At 46.7% G+C, this 19,620-nt stretch overlaps 1 protein-coding gene across 1 annotated transcript in view; it reads left to right on the forward strand.

Moving 5' to 3' along the window:
* Positions 1 to 2,041: 2,041 nt before the first annotated feature.
* Positions 2,042 to 19,620, forward strand: part of BUB1 (BUB1 mitotic checkpoint serine/threonine kinase) — a 50,148-nt gene continuing 32,569 nt past the window's right edge. Inside the window, exons 1-8 of the mRNA XM_062209855.1 lie at positions 2,042 to 2,162; positions 7,051 to 7,110; positions 7,188 to 7,326; positions 11,804 to 12,000; positions 14,134 to 14,177; positions 15,517 to 15,617; positions 17,745 to 17,797; positions 17,889 to 18,073. Coding sequence (XP_062065839.1) covers positions 2,137 to 2,162; positions 7,051 to 7,110; positions 7,188 to 7,326; positions 11,804 to 12,000; positions 14,134 to 14,177; positions 15,517 to 15,617; positions 17,745 to 17,797; positions 17,889 to 18,073 — 805 coding nt within the window. The 5' untranslated portion in view covers positions 2,042 to 2,136. The remainder of the gene's footprint in view (positions 2,163 to 7,050; positions 7,111 to 7,187; positions 7,327 to 11,803; positions 12,001 to 14,133; positions 14,178 to 15,516; positions 15,618 to 17,744; positions 17,798 to 17,888; positions 18,074 to 19,620) is intronic.

The following is a 19,620-nucleotide window of genomic DNA, read 5'->3' on the forward strand; positions in this document are numbered from 1 at the left end:
CAAACCATGGGGCCGGCACTGTGGCGCAGCGGGTCAAAGCCCTGGCCTGAAGCGCCAGCATCCCATATGGGTGCCGGTTCGTGTCCTGGCTGCTCCTCTTCCGATCCAGCTCTCCGCTTGACCTGGGAAAGCAGTAGAAGATGGCCCAAGTTCTTGGGCCCCTGAACCTACGTGAGAGACCCAGAAGAAACTCCTGGCTCCTGGCTTTCGATCGGCCCAGCTCCGGCCATTGCGGCCATCTGGGGAGTGGACCAGCAGATGGAAGACCTCTCTCTCTGTCTCCACCTCTCTCTGTAACTCTGCCTTTCAAATAAATAAAATAAATCTTTAAAAAAAAATACCAAACCAGTCTTTCCAAAAAGAGTCCCTAGTCACCAACACGAGTCTTCCAGGGTGTTCTCCCGCTATAATCTCCACTTGGAATGACCTCCGCTGGGTTCTGCCTTAGCTAAATTCATTTTCCTTTAAAGTCCCGTGCATGCCTCCCTTCCCCATGAAGTCTTATCTGACTGATGGGTCCCATCACTCTCCCTCCTCTGAACTCTCGAGCACATACATTAAACTTTCATCTGGCTCTTAATGTACATATTTGTCACCTTTAACAATTCTCTAAATCCATTTTCCTATCCCGAACAAAACCACTGGTTTCTTTAAGAAAGGCTCTGTTTGAGTCAGACAAGGTTGTAATCAGGTCTAAGTTCAACAGTACCTAGTTTGTGACAAATGCTCAACCAACATTTCCTAACTACCCATTGAGCCACTACCAGGCACAGTAGAACTGGGGGCAAAGCCAGGGTCTGATCGACAGCTGCGGGCCACTGAGGGGCTGGGACACCTTGGGCTCGGACCGGCGGCCGACCTGGGCTCTGCCTGGCTGGCCCCAGACCTGCCTCCCTCGGCCCCTCTGCACCTTTCATGGTTAACAGAACCTAGCACTTGTGTCACAGCCCCAGAGTAAGTACCCTCTGCATACTACACCCTCGGGTGCTTCTGTAGATTCAGAGCAATCAACATGCTGGAAGAAACTCTAGTCTGAGAGCACCTGCTGATTGTTTTTAAGGTATCCAACTTAAGAGACTACGGGGAGCTGATCTATCCACACAACCCTTTTATAGAAGAAAGATCACTTGACAGCTCTGTACACCTGCAGTGTCGCGTGGCCCTTGAGAAACCCTGAGAGGTGGAGTCCAGGCTCAGAGAAATCCGGGTTAACTCTGTTCTGGCTCATTCTTAGGACGCACCCGAATGTCCTGTGTCTCTTCTTACCCACCTGGTGGTCTCATTTTCGATTTTGATTCCTGAGGCCGTGGTCTCCAGAGTGCCTAGGCCCACAGAAGCAGCTGCACGCTTGCTCGCTGGCATTCTGGAAGCTACCAGAGTCCTGTGTTCTCACTTCAGCAAGCAGCCTCGGCCTCCGAGCCCTCCTCAGTCCCTTTACGGAGAGCTAACCCAAGTCCAGAAGTCTTTAACAACCCATCCCCTTCCGAGGTCCAGGAAGGGAACCGACCCATTACGGTCACTAAGAGAAAAAAACCCACGCAGGTTTTCCCACGAGCAGTCGAGGCAGCCACTCCTTAACCCTGCGCACTTTCGGATGGGACACAAGGCCGGCATCTTGTCTGACAGCGCCGGACAGGTGTCCCCCAAAACGCAGCCCCAGCTCTGCGGCCCGGGGCAAACGACTCGATCCTGGTGACCCTGGGGACCCACACACAGGTCTCTGGTCGTAGGGATGTTTTCTCCTGCGATGCCTTCTCCAGCATGATGTCTTACTGTGTAACTATGAAGTCCCAATTCATGCAGCTAAAACATCCGATTCACTTTTCCCAAGCCAAGCGAGCGCCCCCTGGCGGCGCCGCAGCCCCAGTGCTTACGTCCCGCTCTGCGCCCCAGCTGCGGACGCTTCACTCGCGGACTGCGGAAGGGGGCGGGACCTCCGGCCTGCGGGGCGGAGGCGGGACTTGGTCTCCCGGCAACGGCCCTGGCGATTGGCCAGCCGGTTCGCAGCGGAAGCCCAATGGCCAAACGTCTCGCCAACGCTCGGCGCGGCGACTGCGGCTGCGCGGGAGATTCGAATCGGCGGCGGCTCCTCGTTGCGACCCGGGTGCGGAGTGCCGCCTGCTCGCGTGCCTCGTCATGGACAACCCGGACAATGTCTTTCAGTAAGTGTCCGTGCGTGCGCTGGGGGCGAAGCAGGGGCGCGGCCCGCTGAGGGACCGGCGGTCTGCGAGGGCTGCGCGGGGCGGGCCCGGCTCCTGCCTCGCTCGGCCCTGCGCCCGGGTCCGGGCTCTGGGGTCGGGCTCGGCCCGTAGCGGGGCCGGGGGAAGGCCCGGGGCCGGCGGTTCGGGACTTCCGGGGTTCGGGGCTCACTGGGCCGATCGCCCCGCCGCGGCGGCCGAAGCCCGGGCCAACCAAACACCCCAACCTCGCGTCTTCCGTTATTGGAAATGTGACTCCGGTGCGGAGAGAATTTTAAATTGCCCCTACCCATAATCCCGCTCGTACTTTTTAAAGATCTTCGAATACAGTGCCTTTTCTGAGGTAAAAAGAAAAAAGTTCTGCCTCGGGTTGCGCCTGTGCCAACCTCCTGATCAGTTTGCAGCGCTCCCCGCCGTTGTTCCCTGACAGGTGATTGTCGGCGAGCTGATTAGGAAAGGTTTACCACAGCTGAGTCTTATGTGGCAGGAAGGGGAACTGGTCAGGCTCCCGTGCTTTCTGCAGTCAAAAGGAAAATTATTTTATTTTTTTTTTCTTTAGCTTTGAATCTAGCCGGCAACGTATTTGTCTTTAGAAGTCTTTTCCCCGTATTTTAAAAGTGAGATCAGATACTTGTTTGGCCTTGATTTGCCTTTCTGCAGGCTAATTTGCCCTGATGAGCTGGGTGTGTTGAAGCCATTTCACCCGGGAACGCGGTGGGTGTTAGACCATGCAGGGTCTCCCTGGCAGGCCTGTTGTGCCAGTCCACGTATTATTATCGGGGCGGAAAGGTTCTGGCATTACAGGGAGTTGTCCTCCGTTACGACGCATGGGAGATGAAAAATAAGAGTTGTTATTTTCCATTTTAATACTAAGTAATACACTTATATGATTGAAGAAGATTTAGAAAAGAATTGACTTAGCACTCCGATCTCTGTTACCATTTTCCTAGTTTTTGCTTTTCAAGTGTTTCTCTCTGGAAACATACATACTGATATTGCATTATACTCAGATTAATGTTTACCTATGTGTCCATGTGTGGATGTGTGCGCGTGCCGTGCCGTTCCTGTCTTGATTTCACATAAAATGTAGCACAGCAACATTGGCGCTTTCTGCCTAACGGTATCCCGGGCGATCTCTGTCACTACATAGAGCTCTTTCTCATCCTTTTTTGTACTTGCATAGTATTTCATGTACCATACTTGTTCTAGACAGTTCCCTTCTGGTGGACACTTGGGTTGTTGGCAGTCGTTTGCTATTTCAAATGGTGTTCCCTTTGGGAAGAGTCTTGTGTGTTTGGCATGTGCGTGGATGCGTCTGTTTTCTAGATTTCCACAATCCATGCCTTCAGTCTCTCCAGTTCCAGTTACCCACTGTCAACTGCATTTCAGAAGCAGTAAATGGACAATTCCAGAAATAAGCAGCTGCCTGCCAGTCTGAGTAGCATGATGAAATCTTGTTAGAATTCTCACAGGGAAATGAGTCATGCAGGCCTTGCACCTACACATGTGCTAATCATGTTTTAAACATTCCCATGCCTTTGTTTCCTGACAGGTGATTTTAGGCAAACTGATTCAAAGAGCTTTTACAACAGTTGAGTGGTACGTGGCTTACTACACTACATGTGCTACCCACCCACCAGCAGGTTGGTAGCCGTGGTCATTTATCAGCTCAGCTGCCATGGTGTCTCAGTGCCTGTGTTCAAGTCACCCTTGGTAATTTAGTAATGGTCCCAGAGTGCGAGAGTAGGGATGCTGAGAAGCTGTGGAGTTCTTCTTTCAAATGAAAAAACTAAGAAGTGCTCAAGAAAGAAAAAGAAATCATATGTTGAGGTTGCTAGAATCTACAGTAAAATCAGTCTATCCATGAAACTGTGAAGAAGGAGAAATTGTACTAGCTTTTTTTTTTTTTTTTTTTTAAGATTTTTATTTATTTGAGAGCTAGAGTTACAGACAGTGAGAAGGAGAGACAGAGGTCTTCCATCCGCTGGTTCACTCCCCAGATGGCTGCAATGGCTAGAGCTGTGCTGATCCAGAACCAGGAGCTTCTTCCGGGTCTCCCATGTGGGTGCAGGGGCCCAAGGACTTGGGCCATCTTCTGCTGCTTTCCTGGGCCATAGCAGAGAGCTGGATTGGAAGAGGAGCAGCTGGGACTAGAACCGGTGCCCATAAGGGATGCTGGCACCGCAGGCAGAGGATTAGCGTAGTGTGCCAGCGCACCGGCCCCTGTGCTGGTTTTCCCATTGCACCTCAATCTGCACAAGATGTGGCCACTGTGTGATAAGTGCTCAGTTAAGATGGAAAAGGCATTAAATTTGAGAGTAGAAGCTGTGAACAGAAACGTGTTCTAATGGACAGCAACATGTTGCTCCAGAAAGCACTGAGTGAAACACTAGGTGAAGACTTAAGAAAGGAAACAATTGACACCAAGCCGTGCGTGTACTTCAGTAGGGTATGGTGATGTGGATGCAGGAATAGGTTTGAGTTGAAAAATACAAAAATTCCTGGAGAGGCTGCATCTGCTGCTGCTGAAGTTGCTGCCACTTTGCAGCAGTGTTAAAACTGACGGAGAAAGGATACCACACAGAGCGAGTTTTCAGGTCTATTTCATTATTATTCGTTCTTAAATTCTGCCAGTACCTAATTTAAACTTTAACGTAAGTGTATCTGTAGGAAAAAACATGGTATACATAGGATCGAGCATTGTCCGCGGTTCATGCGTTCGCGGAGGGTCTTGGAACAGATCTCCACAGATAACGGGAGCCACTGTGTTACCAGTTCCCTCGGCAACGACTGAGCACCCCTCAACTGCAAGTGAGGGGCAGGGACATGCGGGCTTCCCATTGCTTCACCTGCACACCCTTGTCACTTTCTTATTTTATTTATTAATTTGCCAATGTGATGGGTGAGAAATTCTATCACAGTGAGATCAGTCTCCATTATGAGAGAAGGTGGGCACCTTTTCATGCTTGAGAGCCATTTGTATTTTTCAGTGAAATGCTTTTGTGTGTCTTTTGCTCAATTTTTTTCTGAAGTTGGGTTGATAGTTTTTTCTCAACTTATCAAAGGTCCTCTTATTTTCTCACTTTATCATTTCTCTTTATTTTATTTGACAAGAGAGTTTTTATTTATATCTAGCTGAATTACCCTTTTTGTAATTTCTGGATTTTTGAATTGTAAGGAATATTGGTTTTATTTGTGTACAGAGACGACAACTGGAACAACTGTAGGAAAGTTTAAGATTTTCCCCCTACTTTCTGAAGGTCATTAATGGAGTCTGGAATAAACTGGCAGTGGATTAACAGGAGAAGAGGCATACAAATGTACTATGTGCAAGCACATGGAACTCCACAAAATACAAGACTCAAAGAAGGGCCAGGCGACTGAAATGTTTATACTGTACCCAAGGAGCAGGGGCTTGGGGCTCCTGAAGGGAGATGACAGCCCTGCTGAGGAGGGTGAGGGGTGGAAGTCTGGTGATCGCCCCCTGGCAGGTGACTTCCTATTGTAACCGCAGGGAGGGTTATGATTTTTGCCCAGATCCAGACAAGGCATTAAAGGGGCCTCAAGGAAAGCCTGTGGGTGCCGGCTTTGGACTTCACTAACTTGTCAGTTTCTTTTACAAAAGGTAACTTGCCCTTGCTCTCTGTAACATACTTGAAATATGCCAGATATATTTTGAGTTGGGATACTCTGATCTCCATAAAAGTATTGCTTCTAAATTATTTTTTCCAAAAAACCTGGTACCTTCTCAGAGAAGCCAGGAGCCTTCCTGAACTTGACTGTCTCGTAGCCTGTATGCTTCCCCTCATAAAGTCTCATTGTCTGTTTCTCTAGAACATTACTCAAGCTGCGCATGTGCGTCGCCTCTCTCCCATTCCCTGGACCCCGCCGTAGCTTTCTGTTTTCTCACTTTGGTTTCCGTCCCCACCCCTACTTCACAAGGAGGGACAAAGTAGAACTTGGAAAACCAAGATTAGATCTTGCCACGCTGATGCCACACTGGCTTCCTTTATGTCCCTGAAAGAGCCTGGTTCCTGAAAGTCTCTCAGCCTTGATCCTTTCCCCCAGCGTGGCTGCCTGGCACAGTCACATGTCACCACCTCAGAGAGGCACGCCTCCCCTGCCTACCCTATCCAAAAGTGCTGTCTCTTATCAGGCTCTTACCCCTTTTCCTGTTTTGTTTTGGTTTTCTTCTAAGTACTTAATGCAATGTGAGATTGTTTTACATGCTTTCTGCTTGTTCAGTATCCCACTAGCACCTGAATGCCGGTGGAGAATTTTGCCTTCCTGGTTGATTTCTGAAGCTGTGGCTGGGTGTATTCAAGTAGGCAAAGCAGAGTTTTCTGGACTCCTTGTGGGTGATCTATGATCTATGATCACCCACTAGGAGAACATCGTGCTTTCTTCCTCAGGGATAGGGTGCTGCGTGGAGGCCCAAGAAGCAAGCTGCATCTGGAAATCCAGTCTGTGCTTCCGTAGGCTGTCTCTTACCCATTAACAAGCCTTCTTGCCCCTTACCCAGGCCTGCTTTAGCCAGCTTGTGGGAAGCTCGTGCCATCCTGGACCCTGCTCTTAGGAGAGCAGCAAACTTGGGGCACTGCTCTCCATGGTGGTGTTGCCTTTGGAGACCAGGGAGAGGAGGAGAGTCTTGGGGATTGAACCGGAGAAAAATGGACTGCTTCTGAGTTTTCTGACCACTGCTGGAGTGATCTCTTAAATTTATATAACATTTGGATTGATGTTTAAGATTTTCATTTTTTAAGGTACACAGATAAGATCTGTAAGTAACCAAATTTATGTTTTGTTTGTAGAAATTATTCCTAATATCCCATGTTTATTTTCTTTGTTCTAGAATGTTTGAAGCCCATATGCAGAGCTACAAGGGTGATGACCCACTTGGCGAATGGGAAAGGTTAGTACATAGTTTATTTCTTTTCCTTTAAACAAGATGCTCCCTATGGAAACCTAATGTTATTGATCTTTTTCCAGCTATATGCAGTGGGTAGAAGAGAATTTTCCCGATAATAAAGAGTACATGACAACTTTATTACAACATCTGATGAAGGAATTTTTAGATAAGAAGAGATACCACAATGACCCAAGATTCATCAGTTACTGCTTAAAATTTGTAAGTATACTTTCTGATGTATCATCAAGTCTATAATCACATCCTTTGCTATTTTGTTTTGTTTTTGCTTAAACATAATTATGTTTATAAGGTATAATGTGATGTTTGATACAGGTGTACATTATTTCACGATCAAATTAGAGTAGTTAGCATGTCAGTCACCTCAAGCATTCATCATCTCTTTGGGGTAAGAACATTAAAAACCCTCTCTTCTGCCTATTTTGAAATTTCCCATACTTGGTAGTTAACTGTGGACACCCTCCTGTGCAACAGGATGCCAGCACTTCTCCATCCAAGATAACATTTTACCTATTAACTAACCTCTCTCCATTCCTGTGGTAACCACTGTTGTACTCTCAACTTCGTTGAGATCAGATTTTTAGGTTCCACCTATGAATGAGATCACCCCATATTTGTCTTTCTGTACCAGGCTTTATCTCCCCTAGTGTAATATCCTCCAGGTTCATTCATGTCATAAATGTCAGAATTTCATCTTTTTTATGGCTGAATAGTGTTCCATTGTTTACCATTATTGTATTTTCTTTATCCATCATCTGTTGATGGACACTTAGGTTGGTTCTCTGTTGTGGCTGTCATGGAAAGTGTTGTGATAAATATGGAGTGCATATGTCTCTTCGACATATTGACTTCATGTCCTTTGAATATACTCCCAGTAGTAAGATTGTTGAATCAGAGGGGTAGCTCTATGTTTATTTTTTTTTTTAAAGATGTTAAGCAATGTTATGCTAACAATTTTGGCAGCTTATATAAAACACAAACACATATTTCTTCAAAATCACATCCATATTACTGATATTTGGATCAGCCCAGCTCCTGCCATTGTGACCATTTGAGGAGTGAACCAGCAGATGAAAGACTCTCTCTCTCTCTCTTTGTAATTCTGCCTCTCTAAGTCTTTAAAAACAAACAAAAAAAAATGCTTTTTGTCTCATTTTAAGAGACCAACTTAATCCTGATATCAAAACCAATTAATTACAAGAAAAAATTATAGAACTATAGTCCTAATAAATATAGATGAAAAAAGATTAAATATATATACAAATCCAGAAAAAGTAAAAAATAAAATACCAATCTTGAGATTTTCTTCTCTTTCTTGTGTATTTGCTCCACTGTTGAGAGTGGCACTTTCACACGTTTCATTGTGGTAGTTAATCTCACTTCTAATGTAGGACTACGTTGAGTTATATTTTTGGGGGACCAGTAGGGGTGATGAGTTCTAATTAGTTTTGCTTGTTGTAGAAAGTCTTTATTTCTTCATTTCTGAAGGATAGCTTTGCTGTGTTTTTTATCCCATTCTTCCCTGGCCCTGTAAGTTTGCACCTGAGAAATCTGTTAGTTCAGTGGGGAGTCCTTCCTAGGTGACTTGACACTTTCCTGTTGCTCTTTTGGAATTCTCTTTGACTTGTATTTTTGACAGCTTATAGTAAACCTCAGAGAGGATTTTTTTTAATTGAATCGATAAAAGATCCTTTGGGCTTTTATTTATTTTTTTTTTTAAGACTTATTTATTTTATTTGAAAGACAGTTACAGAGAGGCTGAGGCAGAGAGAGGAAGATCTTCCATCCGCTGGTTCACTTCCCAAATGGCCGCAACGGCTAGAGCTGTGTTGATCCGAAGCCGAGAGCTTCTGGGTCTCCACGCGGTGCAGGGTCCCAAGCACTTGGGCCATCTTCCACTGCTTTCCCAGGCCATAGCAGAGAGCTGGATCAGAAGTAGAGCAGCTGGGTCTTGAACCGGCACCCATATGGGATGCCAGCACTGTAGGCTGCGGCTTTACCCGCTGTGCCACAGTGCCAGCCCCCTTTGGGCTTTCTGGAACTGGAACTTTCCCAAGACTTAAAGTTTCCAGCAGTTATTTCATTGCGTAGGTTTTGTATACCTTTTCCCTTCTCTTGTTCTGAAGCACCCATAATGAATGTTTTCTTATTTAATAGTACCCCATCAATCTCAAGGGCTCTCTTCGCCTACTTATTTGTTTTCTGACTGTGTTATTTTCAAAGGGCCTGTCTTCAAGCTCAGAAATTCTGCCTGCTCAATTGTAATATTGAAGATCTCAGCTGTAATTTTAATTCCATTTATTGAGTTCTTCAGCTTAAAAGTTTGTGATTGCTCCTTTTTTTATACTGTCTTTTCTCTTTTGCTCATGAATTTTTCATTCATGTCATAAATTGTCTTCATACTATTGTTGAGTTGTCTGTTTTTTTATCTCATTGTTTCCTTTGAGTTATTTTTTTTTTTACTTTCTCAGACAACACATCTGTTTCCTTTTCTCTGTGGCCTATTGATAGAGAGCTGTTGTGTTCCTTTGGAGGCATCATGTCTCCTTGTTTCTTCACGTGTCTTACATCTTTGAGTTGATTTTTCTGAATCTGGTGGGTCAGTTGCTTCTCCTAGGTTTATAGGGGACTTTCTTAGTGAAGAGCGTGCTGGCGATGTTTCTGGAGTATCAGTTGACCATTGTGCCCTGGACTTGGGTCTGGGTGGGAGCTTTAATACAATGTCCCTGTAGCTGCTTCAGCGTGGTCAGCATTGGCAATATCTGGGCTGCAAGGCTCATGGCCTGTGTCACCAGGTGGGATGCAGGTGGGACAGGTACACTGGCAGCTCTGAGTGAAATGCACCTGTTTATGGGTCATATGTGTGCACTACTAGGTGTGGCCCTGGTAGCAGAGTGGAGAGCTGAGGATTGCGTAGGGGCTGGGCTGTACCAGTGTGCCCAGATAGGGCAACTCTCAGTGTCTGGAGCTGCGCGGGGAGCTTTGATGGGGCCTCTGGGTGCCAACCTGATCTGGGAGGCCTGCCCATCTGCTTCCTGGAGCACACGGTGGGTGGGTGGGGCCAAATACCTGCTTCTCAGGTCCTCAGAGGGCTAGCTTCTGAGAACGGCTGCTCATCCCAGTGCGGTAGTTGGAGCCACCCAGTTGCTTGCCTGGGCCTCAGCACGCTGAGCCACACAGGAGAAGCTGCTTGTCTGCCTTCAAGGGCACAGCATGAGTGCACAGGGCTACATTTGCTTCTTCTGAGCAACAGAGGGCAGACCCCGCTGTTTTCTGAGATCTTGCAGGTGAAAACACTCAGAGTGTGCCACCCAGGTTCTCCCCAGGCCAGAGCCGTGGGAAGGTTGGCAGGGCCTCCATGGTGGTTCACAGGATTGGATTTGTGGGGCTGGCCGCCCAGAGCAGCTGCAGCCTGTGAGTGCTCCAGGATTCTCCAGCAATGAATGCCTCATGGGTCTGTGTGAGGACTGCTAAACAAAGTCCCACTTGATTCCAGGCTCATCTCAAGAGACAGCGGCAAGTGCTGTGTGCTTTGTTCTCTTCATCGTAAAGCCTTCCTGTATCGCCTTGCTCTTCAGTGTGGAGTGCTGGGCCCATTCACTCTCCAGTCGTCTTCTGGTCTGTGCTGCCCGAGGTTGGGGGAAGGGTGGTAGAGGCAGTCCCTGAGCAGAACCCAGCACTGGGTTTCTCTGTCAAAGGCCTGGTCTTAATTCCCTCTCCCTCTCCAAACCAGAAGCACCTCTGTCCACCCTGTGCTGCTCCAAAAATGGGGAGGGGTGACGCAGGCAACTTTTTTCTTCCTACCTTATTCAATGCATCTTTTATTAGTATCTCAGTGAAACCAGGCCCTGTAGTCTCTCATCCGGCTTGCCCAGCTCTCTCTCAGATGATCAGTGTAGGATCTTACTGTGCTCTCTTTCTGACATTTTAACATCATGTTAGATTGTCTTACTGTAATTGTTTCCAGTCATAACATTTTTAAAAGTTATTTGGCCAGATGTGTGTTTGGCTTGTATATTGTAGAGTCAGTGATTTATTTTTAAAATGCTTCATCTCTGCGTATCAGGTCTGTAAATGCTACAGAAACCATTAAATTAAAAGGCTTGTTGCATGAGAAGTATGTTTAGGGAGGGACAATAAGCAGACACTCCTAGGTCCCAAGACAGTTCCTGGGAGTGAATTAGATTCACTGTGAGTAACTAAGAAATTGTAGCTTCCAGAAACTGTACTTAGTAATAAAGGAGAAAGTTGTCTCAGGTTCAGCTTTAAATGAAAAGGCTAGGACTTCAGTATGCAGCTAAAGGCTTGTGGGATGAGCACTAGTAATAAAATCATGAACGCAGCCCAAGGAGTAAGCATGAATTTGTTTAATGGATTTTAAAATACTACAATTAGAGGCATCCTATGGAACTTGAACAAGCTCAGACTGAGTGCTTTGGGTAATAGGTCATTATAGATCCTACTGTCTTGAGAATTAGTGTGGGTGATTTTGGGAATATTGAATGTCAAGGGAAAGAAAGGATGAGCCTGCCTTGTGGGTTTGCCATCCAAGACCCATGCCCGCCTTCCTTACACAGTATACCTTGAGCCTCCATGAAGACTGATGACTGTGGGCCAGACCCACCTAGACCAGCAGTTCTTTTGTTCTTACGTCTTTTTTTGCTTTGGGTTCCTGCAGGCTGAATGCAACAGTGACCTTCATCAGTTTTTTGAGTTTCTGTACAACCATGGGATCGGGACCCAGTCGTCCCCTTTGTATGTATCCTGGGCAGGACATCTGGAAGCTCAGGGAGAGCTGCAGCACGCCAGTGCCGTTTTCCGCAGAGGAATTCAGAACCAGGCTGAGCCGCGAGAGCTGCTGCAGCAACAGTACAGGTGGTTTCAAGATAAAACAGGCGATGTTTCCGCCTTTAAACATGACACTTCCTCTTAACAGTTGTTAAGGTTACCTGTTTCTACAAGCACATTTCTTCTTGTGGAAAATGTGATTGATATAACGTGTGAAGAAAAAGAAACTGTCCAGAATTATTCTTGTGACTTTCCTTCCAACAGCTTTCCCTTAGGTTGCACATGTGTCTCTATGTGTTTTAACAGCAGATCATTCCATCTGGTTATACCTACCCAAGTTTAGACTGTCCTTAAGAAATGATGAACTTCTAAACTACCACTAAAGTAGTTTTGAAGTCTATCAAAGATGTGTCATAATTTTTTCTTTTAAAGATTTATTTATTTGGAAGTCAAAGTTACACAGAGAAGGAGAAGCAGAGAGAGAGAAGTCTTCCATCCGCTGGTTTACTCCCCAATTAACTGCAACAGCTGGAGCTGGGCCAATCCAAAGCCAGGAGGCAGGAGCTCCTTCCAGGTCTCCCATGTGGGTGCAGGGGCCCAAGGACTTTGGCCATCTTCTACTGCTTTCCCATGCCATAGCAGAGAGCTGGATCAGAAGTGGAACAGCCGGTTCTTGAACTGGCGCCTCTATGGGATGCTAGTACTGCAGGCAGCAGCTTTACCCACTACACCACAGTACCGGCCCCAGATATGTCATAATTTAACCATGCCCTAACTGAACACTGTTATTGTTTTTAGCATCTTTGTTTTGTTTTTTGGGTTTTTTTGTTTGTTTTTATTTGACAGATAGAGTTAGACAGTGAGAGAGACAGAGAAAAAGGTCTTCCTTCTGTTTGTTTACCCCCTAAATGGCCGCTATGGCTGGAGCTACGCCGATCCGAAACCAGGAGCCAGGTGTTTTTCCCTGGTCTCTCATGCGGGTGCAGGAGCCCAAGCACTTGGGCCATCCTGCACTGTCTTCCTGGGCCACAGCAGAGAGCTGGACTGGAAGAGGAGCAACTGGGACTAGAACCCGGCGCCGCAGGCAGAGGATTAACCAAGTGAGCCACTGCGCCGGCCCCTTGGTTTTTGTTTTTGTTTTTGTTTTTTAGATAGATTGATTTATTTGAAAGGCAGAATTACAGATAGGGCGACACAGAGCAAGCGAGATCTTTTTTTTTTTTTTTTTTTTAATTTATTTATTTGAAAGAGTTACACAGAGAGAGGGGTCTTCCATCCGCTGGTTCACTCCTCAGTTGACCGCAACTACTTGGGCTGCACTGATCCGAAGCCGGGAGTCAGGAGCTTCTTCCAGGTCTCCCACATGGGTACAGGGGCCTAAGGACTTTGGCCATCCTCCACTGCCTTCCCAAGCCACAGCAGAGAGCTGGATTGGAAATAAAGCAGCCAGGTCTTGAACCAGCGCCCATATGGGATGCTGGCACTTCAGGTGGCAGCTTTGCCCACTATGCCACAGCGCAGGCCCCAAGTGAGATCTTTGATCCTCTGGTTCATTCCTCTCCCCAAATGACTGCAACAGCTAGGGCTGGGCCAGGCTGAAGCCAGGAGCCAGGAGCTTCATTCGCGTCTCTCATGTGGGTGCAGGGGTCTAAGCACTCTGGCCATCTTCCACTGCTTTCCTAGGTGAATTAGCAGGGAGCTGGATCAGAAGCAGAGCAGCTGGGACTTGAACTGACACCCACATAGGATGTCTGTGTCACAGGCAGCAGCTTTACCCTCTGCTTTACAACTCTGGCCTCGCATTTTGATTTTCATAAGGAACAACATGATGGATATCTTAATGAATAACTTTGTTTTTTCACAATCTTTATTTTTTCCATAATTAAATATACCTTATTTAGGAATTTTGGAAATAGTAAAGGAATCAAAGAAGCCTTTTGGCATTTTCCCTACTTGTTACAGAATTGCAAGCATGTGTTATCATCTGCTGTCTCGCAGGGTGTGCATCAGCAGGAAGCTGTCTGAGAAGCAGAGCTAGGATTCATACCTGGCACTCCAATCTGGGATGGCAGTGCCCCGAGCATGACTTACCTGCTGTGCCAAATGCATGCCCCAGTCATAAGCTAGCTATTGCCTTTAGTTTCCACTTTAATACAGATAAGGATTGTATTGAATTGTAGCTTAATAATCTATACTGATGCCTTGTCTACTGTCATTTAGGTTGTTTCAGATACGCCTCGCTGAAATCCACTTGCCGGCTCAAGGTAAAGTAAGCATTTTATCATTCTTTCACCATGTGGATGTATAAACTGTTGGTAATTCAGTCTCTAATCTGCACTGTTTTTGTTTTTCTGATTTTCTTAGAAGATTTATGTTGTTTGTTTAAAAGGCAGATTGATAGGGACAGAGAGAAAGAGAGATTATCCATCTGTCCCTGGTTCACTCCCCACATGGCCACAGTGGCCTGGCCTGTGCCAAGAACCTGAATCCCTGTCTCCCACATGAGTGGCAGGGGCCCAAGCACTTGGGCATCTTCTGCTGCTTTCCCAAGCAAATTAGCAGGGAGCTGGATCGGAAGCAGAGCAGCCAGGATTTGAACCAGTGCTCTGATATGGGATGCTGTTGTTGCAGGCAGAGGTTTTACCTGCTGTGCCACAATGCCAGCCCCAGGATCTTTTTTCTTAACAGCCAAATCCATCCAGTATTTCATGAAAACCAAGTTGTACTGTCTTAGTTAATAAGGTAGGCACTCTGATAATAATAATATTCACTGTGGCATAACCCTGGATAGGGTCGCTCTGGCTTTGTACTTTAAAAAGCAAACCTATGGGAAGGCTTGATGATTTCACTGTCTTTTTAGAATTTAAAAAGAAGAAAACACACCTTACGATAATACTTACTCTGAACTCCCTCTGTTCTGGGTTGAATCAGATGTAGTTAATGTGACTTTTTAAGAAATGCAGTAATTGTTTTTCTCAGAAATAAAGATCACATTTTAGCAATAAGTATAACTATCTTACTTAAAATGGTTTATACATTTCTTTTGGGTACTTCCTTAGGGTTTTTTTTTTTTTTTTTTTTTTTTTTTTTTTTTTTTGGACAGGCAGAGTGGACAGAGAGAGAGACAGAGAGAAAGGTCTTCCTTTTGCCGTTGGTTCACCCTCCAATGGCCGCCGCGGTTGGCGCGCTGCGGCCGGTGCACCGCGCTGATCTGATGGCAGGAGCCAGGTGCTTCTCCTGGTCTTCCATGCGGGTGCAGGGCCCAAGCACTTGGGCCATCCTCCACTGCCCTCCCGGGCCACAGCAGAGAGCTGGCCTGGAAGAGGGGCAACCAGGACAGAATCTGGCACCCCAAGCGGGACTAGAACCCAGTGTGCCGGCGCCGCAGGCAGAGGATTAGCTTATTGAGCCGTGGTGCTAGCCTCCTTGGTCATTTTTAATTGATCCGAAAATTATAATATTTTGCTTAAAAAAGATTTTCTGAGGCAGTGTGAATGAGTTGATTTGTTTTTTTCCACGACGTATGGAAAGATCAGGAGAATGTATTGTGATAATTTCATTTAAATGATTTTACCCATATTTTGTCTTCTTTTCCTCATGTAGCTAAAACCTCAGAACCTCTACATAATGCTCAGATTTTTAACCAAATGACAACATCAAAATCAAATCCAGGAAAGAACTCAGCCTGCATTTCAAAGAATCAGGTAACAGTAGTGTTTGCAGTGTTTAAACTGGGAATGGGATTAACGGCCATCCTGACTACCTTCTGTGTCTACCTTGGCTTCTCATCTCATTAGCATTGTCTCCTGTGACACTAGCCTCCATGTCCACCTCCTCCTGTAGCAACGCCCTGAGCCTGCTCATCTGAGCCTCTCATCTCATCAACAAGCCTGGCTGCTCTGACCTGGGGACCCCCACCACACAACCTCCTATCTTCACATCCTCCCCTGCAGCTTCTCCCCCGCTAACATCCTCACCTCCTTTGTTCTGCTGGCCTCTCTCACACCGGTCCAGGAGATCCCTACCTTGGACCACACCCACCTAGAGGTTCCTGAGTCCTGTGTAAAAACCTAGAACCTCAAGGTTGGTGCCTGTAACCTCAACCAAGGCTCCAATTCTCCCAGGCCACTGTGTTCCCCGGTTTACTCTTTCATTCCAAATTATAGTGACTTTAAATTTCTTTTCAAACTTGGACTCTGCATGCCCTTAACACCTCTCTCCCTCTCCCTCCCCTTTCCCTCTCTCTTTCCCTCTCCCTCCCCCTTCCCCCTCCTCCCTCCCCTTGGCAAATATGCAATGAGATGGCAGAAGGTATCAGATGACTTCTTATCAGTTTCTGCCACCAACCAGTGAATATCACTGCATGTTTCCCTGCCATTCCAGTGGGAGAAAATGGACTCCGGTTGTGCCTGTCTTCTGTCCCTGTCCCTGTCAAGGTCTCTTCTGTCCTGAAGGTGTGTGAGCATGCAGACTGCTCAGATCTCTCCTTTCAGCCTCAGATTTTCCAGCAGCCTCCCTTCTTCATTCTGTGTTTGCACTTTCAAAGTTCTCCAGGGACCTCCTTGAAGCTTGACCCAGTGGGAGGGCGTGTGCAGGTCTTGTTGATGTATCACGTTCCTAGATGTAGACTGTACATCTGTAAACTTGATAGGTGGTACAGTTTACATCCTACACTTGCTTGCCTAATACCCTGTCTAGGTTTGCAGACAACAAAGATGAGTCTTTCTTGCCCCAGGTCATAGTGTGACATGTAAGGTGTACTCCTGAGAGTACGAGTAGTACCAGAAGAAACTGTTAAATTTTTTTTTAATGTAGCTATTTGATTGTGAATTCCCTGCATACAGTCCAGCTCCTGGACCATGAATTGAAGGGAGATCGTTGCGCATCTCTACTACCGTGTAGAAGTTTTTTTTTTTTTTTTTTTTTTTTTTTTTTTTTTTCTTAAAGATTTATTTATTTGAAAGTTGGGGGGGGGGTGTCTTCCATCCACTGGCTCACTCCCCAGTTGGCCACAGTGGCCGGAGCTGTGCCTGTCTGAAGCCAGGAGCCAAGAGCTTCTTGTGAGTCTCCCATGTGGGTGCAGGGGCCCAAGGACATGGGCCATCTTCTACTGCTTTCCCAGGCCACAGCAGAGAGCTGGATAGGAAGTGGAGCAGCTGGGACTAGAACCATAGGCCATAGCAGAGAGCTAGATTGGAAGTGGAGCAGCTGGGACTTGAACTGGCACCCATATGGGATGCCGGCACTGCAGGTGGCAGTTTTTACCTGCTACACCACAGCGCTGGCCCCAGAAATTTTCTAAGTCACTTTCTTATTGGGCTCTGTAATTGGCAAAGTTTTCATAACATTGATGATACAGACTAAAGCTTCAGATATACAGCATATTTTAAAAGAACACATAGCCGGCGCCACGGCTCACTAGGCTAATCCTCCGCCTGCGGTGCCGGCACACCGGGTTCTAGTCGCGGTTGGGGCGCCGGATTCTGTCCCCTCTTCCAGTCCAGCTCTCTGCTGTGGCCCGGGAAGGCAGTGGAGGATGGCCCAAGTGCTTGGGCCCTGCACCCGCATGGGAGACCAGGAGGGAGCACCTGGCTCCTGGCTTCAGATCGGCACAGCGCCCCGGCGGTAGTGGCCATTTGGGGGTGAACCAATGGAAGGAAACCTTTCTGTCTCTCTCACTGTCTAACTCTACCTGTCAAAAAAAAAAAAAAAAAAAAAAACACATAATTGTGCCTGAGATTGAGGCCCCCTTGCCTCCAGAATTTTCATTTTGTTTTGTGAGGGTTTCTTTTCAGATAAGTGAATGTTTATGTTTACTTTCTGTCTTACAGAGTTCAGAACCTCCTGGAGTGGTATCTTCAGCTCATGATAAAGAATCAAATAAGCAAGTACCAGTAGTACATTCGTCCGTTGTTTAGTTTCCTTTTAGAGCTACCTCAATACAGTGTTGTAAATCATGTGTTTTCCCCCTGTAGGGAACAGAGGGTGGTCATGATTTCCAAATCAGAATATTCTGCACACTCGTCTGTGGCAGCCCAAGCTGACATTCAGCAGGTCGTCATGTACTGTAAGGAGAAGCTTATCCGCGGGGAATCAGAGTTTTCCTTTGAAGAACTGCGAGCTCAGAAATACAATCAACGGAGAAAGCACGAGCAATGGGGTACTTATAGTCTTACATTCTGAGTTATTCTTTTTTTATGTATATAAAGATTTATTTATTTGAACATCACAGTTAGAGAGGTCCTCTATCCGCTGGTTTACTCCCCAGTTGGCTGCAATGGCCAGAGCTGTGCCAATCCAAAGCCAGGAGCCAGGAGCTTCTTCTGGATCCATGTGGGTGCAGGGGCCCACAGGCTTGGGCTTGGGCCATCTTCTAATGCTTTCCCAGGCCACAGCAGAGAGCTGGATAGGAAGTGGAGCAGCTGGGACTAGAACCAGCACCCATATGGGATGCCAGCACTGCAAGTGGCAGCCTTACTCGCCATGCCACAGCACCGGCCCCCTGAGTTAATTCTTATGTCACTTAAAATAATACTCATCTCTGAGTAATTTCATTTTTTGACTAAGTATAATTTCATTTTTGACTATGCAGAGACTGTGGAAGTCTCCAGCTCATCCTAAGGATGGACTCATCCCAGGAATTAATTGATCTTCAACACCAGCAGGGCAGCCATGTGGATCCAAGGACTAAATCCATTGTTGGCAGCAAAGCTTATAGTAGCAAGTGTTGCCTTAATTTTTGTGAAATAGATACTTGGTATTTTCAGCATTCTGCATACGAATTTAAACTTATAAATACAATAACTCTGTATCTCTAGGTCATGATTTTTACTGTGAAAGGATTAGGCTAGGGGCTGTAGTTGAGGTGATATCTTCCAAGATCTACACCTACTGCAAAGAGCCCCTGTCCTGATCAAAGTGCTGTGTCGTTTATGGTGTTGTAGTGGGTTCAGTTTTGTTCCTCAGGAGGAAACTGCTTTGCTGTAACAGTGTGTACCTCAGAGAGGAAAACTAGCCTTTGTTTCCCTCAGGGGTTTTACACCGAGATTTTTCTGCTGTCGCTGTGCAGCGGGCCTTTCTTTTGCTCGTTGTTTTCCAGTCAGTCAAACCCTCACGGAAGACCCATTATTTTGCTGTGCCTTTCACTTGCCAGATTCTGATTGGTCTGGGTGTGGCTGTGTGAACCAGGACTGGAAATGGGACCCACTGACTACAGGTGCCTGATGCCCTGACGCTGGAGTGCCCTTCCCTGTCACCTCTTCCTAGGAAGTCCATAGAAATTTGTATCTTTTAACAGTTGAAAGCCATTTTTTTATTTTTTGTTGTTAATTTTTTGACAGGCAGAGTGGACAGTGAGAGAGAGAGAGACAGAGAGAAAGGTCTTCTTTTGCCATTGGTTCACCCTCCAATGGCCGCCGTGGCTGGTGCGCTGCGGCCGGCGCACCGCGCTGATCCGAAGGCAGGAGCCAGGTGCTTCTCCTGGTCTCCCATGCGGGTGCAGGGCCCAAGGACTTGAGCCATCCTCCACTGCATTCCCGGGCCACAGCAGAGAGCTGGACTGGAAGAGGGGCAACTGGGATAGAATCCAGCGCCCCGACCGGGACTAGAACCTGGTGTGCCAGCGCCGCAAGGCGGAGGATTAGCCTAGTGAGCTGCAGCGCCAGCCATGAAAGCCATTTTTCAACTGATTTGAAACATCATGATGGT

This window comes from Lepus europaeus, chromosome 13 (assembly GCF_033115175.1).
Source record: "Lepus europaeus isolate LE1 chromosome 13, mLepTim1.pri, whole genome shotgun sequence".
In the NCBI taxonomy this organism is placed as follows: Eukaryota; Metazoa; Chordata; class Mammalia; order Lagomorpha; family Leporidae; genus Lepus; species Lepus europaeus.